We start from the raw sequence: 8,783 nt of genomic DNA, 5'->3' as shown, positions 1-8,783 counted from the left end.
AGGCTCGAACCTTAACTTGGACAGATTCTGAAGAAGAAAAAAAAAGCATGCTCTGGCACTCAATAACTCTCGTGCTTTATGAATAAAATCGTGAGGGGAGAGAACAGAGGAAACACGATAGCTATGAACAGACTGCAATATTCGCACCACGCTCATGTCCTTGGTTTCATGATCCCATCGTGAGACGTGCTCACGACATGATTCTACAGAACAAAGGAGGTGATTTAGAAGGGAAAGGGCAGTCAAAGTGAATGCGCTGCAATCGTGCAGCCTGCGGCGCTGGATCTGGAGGAGTGCGAAGAGCGACAAGTTCAGCCGAGGAAGCCGCGGAGCATCACTGTAGCGCGCAACAAAGGAAACGGCTGTGTTTTGCCTGACGAGCTGGCGCACGCGGTGGCGGTCCGTCCGCCCGTTGCTATCTTGAAGGATGCCCTCACCGCCCGCGGGCACCTCCCCTGGCCGCAAGGGACACCCATGGCTCTTCCGCTCGCCCGTTTCTCTTTCGATCGAACTGCTGCTTGACACTTGTTGCGAGTGTGTGACCTCTCGGAGGACTTCACCTTTTAGCAGGCCCCTCGCGCCTACTGAGTACTGAGCTAGCGGACGACAGCGCTTCTGGAGCGTGCCACTTTCTCTTCGTTTTCTCTTCCTTCCTGCCGCTTTCCTTTCCTTCCGACCAGTCTCGCGCTGTCTTTTATTATTATCTTGGAAGCGTGGAAAGCAGAAATGAAGCGCGGGTGTGAGAGTTCCGCGGAGCACAGGGGCTCCGCTAAGGTGCACTGTTTGTCCCTCCTCCGGGCCACTCGTATAAAAGTACGGGACCCCCCTAGACCAGGACAACGTTCAGTCGAGAAGAGCCGTGTACAAGGAACGCGAAGAAGATCGCTCCTGCGCACAGAGCACGCGGATCTCGAGCAGCCATGAAGTCGTTGGTAAGTGGCTGCGCACGTGAACGGACTAGTATGAGCCTGGTGTGGGGCCCTCGAGCTGTAGAGCTGGGGGACCACAAGGCCCATGGGCGTCGTGGCTCTGCGCTTATAGAGGCGGCTCGCGTAAGTTCGTATCGAAGAAAGCAATCGTTAAGGAACACCATGACCAACCCCATAATTTATCTTCGGGCAGGTCTCGCGGGGGCCGCAGCACATCTGCTCCATTTTTTGTTGTTTTTCAACAGGTGCTTCTCATTTACACTCCCTTTTCAGTCATGAAGAGCGCTTGCCCACTGTGTAAAATGAGCCGCGTACGGATTCCTTCAAGCATCAATTGAGCTATGACACGGTAGCTGAAACAAGGAAGCATTACAGTTTATAACCAGGAGCTTTCCTACTACTCGTAGGAACACTTATTACGGATGAATTAAGCAACTAAGTTTAATCTCAGTGGGAACGGTGACGTAGGTCCAGATGAAGTATTGTTGGTGCTTCATCTCTGTTATGTCAACTCACTGGTCGGTTTAACCTGATGCAAAGGCCTGATTCATACGTGTGGTTTAGCGTCCCAAGACCACCATATGATTATGAGAGACGCCGTAGTGGAAAACTTCGGAAATTTCGACCACCTGGGCTTCTTTAACGTGCACCTAAATCTGAGCACACGGGCCTACAACATTGTCGCCTTCATAAAAAATTCTGCCGCTGCAGCTGGGATTTGATCGCGTGACCTGCGGGTTAGCAGCGGAGTATCTTAGCCACTAGACCACCATGGCAGGGCTCATGCAAAGGCTTCGCCTATTGAATTTTTGCTCCGTAAAGCATTACAACAACCCGCAAGTAATGTAGCGGCTGCAAGGTACTCAAAAGCCAAAGTGATCCATTGTTCATAGCACGACGCAAAGTCTGACCTATTGCGGCGGGCTGCGAACAGTGGTTTCACAAAACAGATGAGGCATTTTTTATATGGGCCTATATAAAAGGTGAGATGCTCACTTACGCGAACTCTATATATATATATATATATATATATATATATATATATATATATATATATATATATATATATATATATATATCAGCGTTACAATAATTTTTTGTCTTGGCAGATAACTGCTATCATAGTCAAAAGTGGTAGTGGTCACGACTTGTCCTGTGTTCTAATAAATTTCAATACTTTACTATAGTTGTCATGAAAAAACACTAAATCGACAAAGAAACTATCGTACATGTTGCTGCTTTTAAGGAAAACGGGTTCCCCAACATGATTTCAAGCTGGTGCGGTAGCAGTTTACACTACACGTAGACTCTCCGAGTTTTTTTTTTTTTGCCCTTCATTGGTCATAACAAACAACACTCTGCAGAAAACATGTACGTACTTGAGAAACCTTCATTTGTGTTATTTTCAACAAGCTCCTACTTGTGAAATTCTCATACTTTCTCCAAGTATTTTTGAAATGGTTCACAATTTCTCCTTCATGTACGCATATATTCGCTCACTTGAGGCTTTGGTTGCTGACCACAAAGTTTTCAGGCGCAGCTGAAGTGAAAATAAATCCCCTGACAGCTTCGTGGCGCTATAACTTCCAGATGTAGCAATAATACAGCTTTTCAGGGTAATACAAAAATAAATAGGATATCACGCAGTTTTTAATATTATTACATTCGTGGCTTCTAATAAAACACCTCCACCTGTTTCGAAGAGCAGCAGAATAATATTACAAAAAACAACAGCTAAGTTTCGACTGATTCCGCAGAATTTATGTTCAAAGAAAGCGAGATCTCGAAAGACGGGTAATCCGTTTAGATATTGGAATGAACCCATCAATGAAATATTTAGCGAATAAAGCAAAGAACTGCTGAAGTACCTACTCATCGTTTTGAGAAAGGAGCACTCTTCTTGACACAGCGAACAATGAAACCACCTAACGTGTATCATGAATCATTTCTGTGGGCCCCGTATTTCAAAGAGTGAACAGAGGTAGGAGTGGTTGTGCGGGGCTGTCGGCACATTTTCCCTTAATGATGTATCGCCCGTTCAGTGGCTCAAGTGATGGGATACCGAAAGATCGTCGACAGTAGGCCATCAATGAGACATCATCACACAGAAGATGTGTAGAATCGATGTCAGAGTTCGTCGCATCCAGGCCAGAATTGTAACCCGCTTATACGGCAGCAGACTGAACGCTATGTGCGTTGCAGCTTTTGCCATTTACTTTGGTAATCCAAGGTATTTAAAGCAAAATATATCTCTAGACGTGCTGCAACTATCTCGGTTTACGGATGGTTAGAAAAAACTACAAGAACTACGACCAGGAAGCCACTTTTCCTGGGATGTCGATGAACCATAGACTTCATAAGGCTGGTGGGTACTTCTATATAACAATGGCTTCCGGCACTAACAACTGACATGTAGACTTCCCAGCAACTTGCTTAAAAATTAATAAAAAACTGCCCTGATTGTCGATAAAGACTTCACTAAGTGCTGAAAACTTCAAATGGAGATAGATGAAAAGTCTCAAACAAAAGTAATATCCAGGAAAGTGTACTAACATACTTATTACTATGTTGTCAACTACAATGCCGTTTGTGAAATATAGACAGCTGCCCATTTACGTTTTCAGCTTCCATGCGCATTCCAGCGCCTAATCTTCACGGTCACAGGGGCTACGTTTCTTTTCCACTTCTAAACTATCAACCCCAACGAAAATTATGTCACCACATAAGAGATATGAATCTTTGTATTGTGCTATAGTACACTGCTTTCTCATGGAGCTAAAAAATAGAATGAGGCAAAGTGGCAACCTTTCGAGCATGAAAAAATTTAGCAGCGCTGGTACATACACTCACAGGCATGTGCACAGAATAAGCCAGGTGGTGGCAACCTCACGGTCACAATTCGGAGGCCAAGTCTCTCCCTTCCATGACTTAGTCGCTTCTATCCCGTGATTGGTCAATGTGCAGAGTTATCCTCATACAGCTTTTTGTAGATAATGGTGGTCATGGACCTTTGATGTTGCATTCAAGAACTGCTTACTACTTCCCATCTTTACTTCCGAAATGTCGATGTGTAAATCTAGGTCAATATTAGCAGCACGTCATTGCTAGTTTTTTATTCCTATATTTATTGCTCTCATTAGATTTTTTCAAACTTCACCAGTAGGACAATAGATGCAGCGGTGGGGGGGGGGTATAAATGTGTTGCGGTTAAATGCGCTTGCTTGTATGTGATATACCGAGCGCGTTTATACTAAGGCCATCATAAGCAATGCGAGAGCTCCTCAGCTTTATAAATATTTGCAGGTAGTCTTAGTTGTGGTTGAGTATAAGGTTATAAATGCTGGAACAAGAGCCGAAGATTGCTTAAACAATCTGGACGTATAAAGCGGTTTAACGCAGACTGAAATAAATAGAGCTTGAACCCATACCTAAAAACCCTGCTCCCCTGCTAATTTAGTTCCTTCCTTAACATACAGCTTAGATGTGATCGTGCCAAAGATTCCTAGGAAGCGCAGCTACTTCTAGACTAAAGTTGAGGCTTACTTGCCGATCACATTCACTAAATATAAAGAGATACATATGCATGTTTCTGCAGACGATCTCTGTCTTTCCCGTTTCTTCATTCCTACAGATATGGGTTGCATCTCTGATCGGGCTGACGGTTGCTGGCAGCCTTGGAGGCTACGGTGGGCCTAGCGGCGGAGACGCTTCTGGTGACTCGGGCGGAGGGGGCTCGGGATGGCAGCCAGAGGCCGGAGGTGGCGGAAAGGGAGGCTCGTCCGGTGGCGGGTGGCAACCACAAGGGGGTGATTCTGGAGCAGGTGGCAGTGGCTGGCAAGCTTCTGGTGGAGGTGGCGGCTCCGGTGGCGGTGGCTCCGGTGGCGGCGCAGGTGGTGGATGGCAGCCACAGGGTGGCGGCGGCAGTGGATGGCAGCCCCAAGGAGGTGCCGCAGCTGGTAGCTGGCAGAGTGGTGGCCTTGGTGCCACCGGAGGCAGTGGTAAGACGCCGCTTCAATTTATGCATACGTGAAGAAATTTCAAGTTCTTTTTACACGTGTTCACACAATGCGTATAATCATCTAGGTAAATTTAGGTGAAAGAGCAATGACAGGCCTATACCAGATCAAGTACGCTAACACCGCAGGCCTGCCATTGATGTACTTTTTCTTTGAGGCATTTCAGTTTTTTCTTAGCTCTACGTTGGCTATGTCTGAGGTACAAGCACTATCTCAATTTTAAGAAAAATTCACGCATATCTTTAGACTCATGCGATTTAGCAATATCAATGGATAATCACCTTACATAACATAACCTCATGCAGCTCTTTACTCGGGGTGTGAGGAGCTCTGTGCTAGAAGTTCGGCATGAGAAAACTACGAACAGTGCACTGACAAAAAATCAATGGGCATGGTGTTGCATGTTTCGTTTTCTCCACAATGCTGAATTTGAGCTACATGCCCCACGAGTAATAAAGGTAGCAGAAGCGTGGCAAAGTATGTAGCAAAAAAAAACCTTTTCACTTAGGTGGCCATGGCAGCAGTGGTGGTGATGGAGTCAAGCATATTTATATAATACGCACCGTCACAACAACTGGAGCTGCTGGACATGGAGGCGGCGGAAAGTCCGGCAGCGGAGGTAGCCACGGAGGATGGCAAGCCGGTGGCGGATCAGGAGGATCTGGCTGGCAATCCGGTAGTGGCTCTGGTGGTTCTGGTTGGCAAGCCGGTGGTGGATCTGGTGGATCTGGTTGGCAAGCCGGAGGTGCGTCTGGCGGTTCTGGCTGGCAAGCCGGTGGTGGCTCAGGTGGCTCTGGTTGGCAATCCGGTGGTGGATCTGGTGGCTCTGGATGGCAGGTCGGTGGCAGCGCAGGAGGCTCGGGATGGCAGTCTGGTGGTGGGTCAAGTGGGTGGCCCAGTGGCGGTGGTGCCGGATCTGGTGGATGGCCCAGCAGTGGAGGCAACAGTGGCGGCTCTGGGAGATGGAGCAGTGGTACAAGTGGTGGATGGCAAGCTGGTGGCGGAGGCGGACATGGTGGCAAGGCTGGTGGTGGAGCAGCGGGTGGTGTAACAAAGCACGTGTACATCATCAAGACTCTAAGCAGTGCGTCTAGTGGAAGCGCTCAAAGTGGCAGCCATGGCGGAAGCCACGCAAGCGGACATGGTGGTGCTAGTGCTCATGGTGGCGGTGCTTCTAGTGGCCACGGAGGAGCACATGGTACCCACGGAGGAAGCACAGGCGCTCACGGAAATGGACATGGCGGCAATGGTCATCACGGTGCTTCTGGAGGCGGCGCTCCTGAAAGCATCATCGTCATTCGGACCGATGGCACCTCCGCCGGCGGGGGCCATGGCAGCCACGGTAGCGGCCATGGAGCAGTGAGCAGCTTCGGAGGTGCAGCTGCGGTCAGCCATGGTGCAGTTGCCAGTGCCGCTGCTGGTGCAGTGTGGCGAGCAACGCTAGGCGGAGGCAGCGGAGGAGGCGCTGGCTGGCCCGCTGCTGTCAGCGATAACAGTGGTGCCGGCTGGCAGACGGGTGGTTCGTCTGGTGGCTGGCAGGCGGGCGGTGGCAGCGGGCATGGCGGCAACGCTCGTGGATGGCAGGCTTCTGGTGGTGACCTTGGAGCAGGCTGGCAATCTGGAGGTGGAACGGCTGCAGGCGGTGGTGGCGGGGGCTGGTGGTAGACATGAGTACGTGAACCCTGCTTTGAATGCAAGACATTACTTTAAGAGGTTATCTGAATACATAACTTCATTTCTGCGGTATAGAAAACTTGGTAACGCAAAAAAGTGTGCCGTGAGAGAAGAGCAATTCACCACTCAAGCAACCCTCATACATATGGGGCCAGATTAAATATCACCTACTTTATGCGCTGTTACTGTTAATATAAAAGAGCCAATTATTGAGTGAAGTTATGTATGGTCATTTTATGTCCGTAAAATTCCGTTATGACAATACTCTAAAGCTTCGCGATTGAAGGGATAGAATAGTGTTATATGGTTAAGTGAGATGCAGTATCAGACCGAAACACTTTGTGTTGAACAGCATGAGTGTTTACTGTTAGCATAATTATCGGTACTTGGAAACATCAGCATATGCTTTTCCAGATAACGTCGCCTCCCTGGGCTGTTCTGGGCTATATGCCGCGACAAAGACGTAAAAGATAATGCCCGCAGGAAATGATTTATAAAGCACACACTTACTTCCGTAAAGTGTTTTATAGTCAGAGCAGGACAAATGTTTGGTCGGATACGTAGCCTTCATTACATGCCACAATTATCATCTACCGCTGAAGGCTGGCTAAAGCAGTTGATAACGTTGCTCTGTACCACCGCTCTGACCACTAACCAAGCACTAGAATCACAAATAAGCTTCGACATTCGAAAACGCGTTGCCGCGAAACACCGGCACGGAACACTTTACGGAGCAGCTACCCGTGTTTAACTTTGCGAATAGATTTGTTACTGACCATTTTGTGACTAGTACGTTAAAGAAACAACGAAATCAACTGGTGTTGGTAAGGTGAACATGAAGATAACAAAAAATAATGTCATGTCACAGAACTTTGTAGAAAGAAAATGACATTTCACTGTGAGGAACTACTAATGCTACGGTTGACTCATGGTGAAACAACTGGCATGAACCATGGTGAAAAACCCCGCTGAACATGAATTCGCGTCCTCCAGTAAGGGCACAGGCAGCTGCACTATTTAGCCAAACAGGAGTTCACTAGAAAATTTTAACCACACGAAAATTAAAAAAAAACATTTATGACAAAATCACGTCTGAAATTGACTGTCTTTTTGCATGTAAACAGCATTATTGATGGCCTTAGCCTACCATACCCTTCACTTTTGTAAAGGGCACACTTCAAGAACATTTTGGGAGGTATATTATTTCATCCTATAAAGCACAAAGTAAAAAATGTGGTTTCACATTGTTCTCACTATACCCAAAATATTGTTGAATGAACTTTTTACTAGTTGTTTAGGCTTTCTAAAAAATTCAATCGTAGTGCTTCGATCATAAAATAATGATCATTCCAGCATTGTATCGTACTGGTATATGTATATAAACAAGTGAAAAATTCAATTAGAATCAGTTCTCTAAAGAAATACTCGGCACCCCATGAAGGGTCGTAACACGTGCAAGGCCAAGTGAGTTTCACGTATTCTTTAACACGTAGACAATAGAAGTAAATATTTGTTCTCTTTTTTTACTTTTAGAAAACCAGCTGTGGCCAAGAAACTGGACATACCATGTACCTCAGCCAAGTGTTTGACTGTGCCATCGGCAACGATACCTCATACATACATTTAACTTGACGGTATACTTCATCTGTACCAGTACAGCTCCCAGAAACATCTCGTAAATCATGTGTGCATGTTACATCAGATGTTGTGATTGGTATTTTTGTAATAAAAAAAGTCAATGTAGAATTCAGCTCTATCATATCACGTGTTATTTTTCACTCATAACGCTTTACTCCTTGCGTGCCTCAGCCGTTAAATTTATTTCTGTCTTCTTTCAATCACTCTGTTCACCGCTTTTAGCTTGGAAAAGCTGAGCCTACTGTTTAGCTTTTAATAAACGTCTCTGCTCCAGGCTAAAAAGAGCATGCCAATAAAAATGAACGAATGCTGTTTTGTATCTTTTCAAAGCATGGTTTTACCCTGGAGAAGGCTGCTACTAAGTTGAAAAACCTGGTACAGCAGGAGACAGATGTGATGCGAAAAGACAGTGACATTAACCGGTAGATAAATAACCAATTTGCTACCCTGCACCAGGTAAAAGCTAAGAGGAGACAGAAAAGCCAACAAGATTCAGAGAGAGACAAAGAGAAAGAAAGGGCTGGAA

At 46.4% G+C, this 8,783-nt stretch overlaps 1 protein-coding gene across 1 annotated transcript; it reads left to right on the top strand.

Moving 5' to 3' along the window:
* Window positions 1-852: 852 nt before the first annotated feature.
* LOC142775928 (uncharacterized) lies at window positions 853-8,561 on the top strand. The gene is made up of 4 exons (XM_075878465.1): window positions 853-932; window positions 4,561-4,927; window positions 5,454-6,616; window positions 8,153-8,561. The coding sequence occupies exons 1-3, from the start codon at window positions 921-923 to the stop codon at window positions 6,608-6,610; spliced, it is 1,536 nt and encodes a 511-aa protein (XP_075734580.1). The 5' UTR covers window positions 853-920; the 3' UTR covers window positions 6,611-6,616; window positions 8,153-8,561.
* Window positions 8,562-8,783: the final 222 nt, after the last annotated feature.

Source organism: Rhipicephalus microplus, chromosome X, assembly GCF_043290135.1.
Source record: "Rhipicephalus microplus isolate Deutch F79 chromosome X, USDA_Rmic, whole genome shotgun sequence".
Lineage (NCBI taxonomy): Eukaryota > Metazoa > Arthropoda > Arachnida > Ixodida > Ixodidae > Rhipicephalus > Rhipicephalus microplus.
Note: the sequence above shows the minus strand (reverse complement) of the source record. Positions and strands in the feature narration are given on the sequence as shown.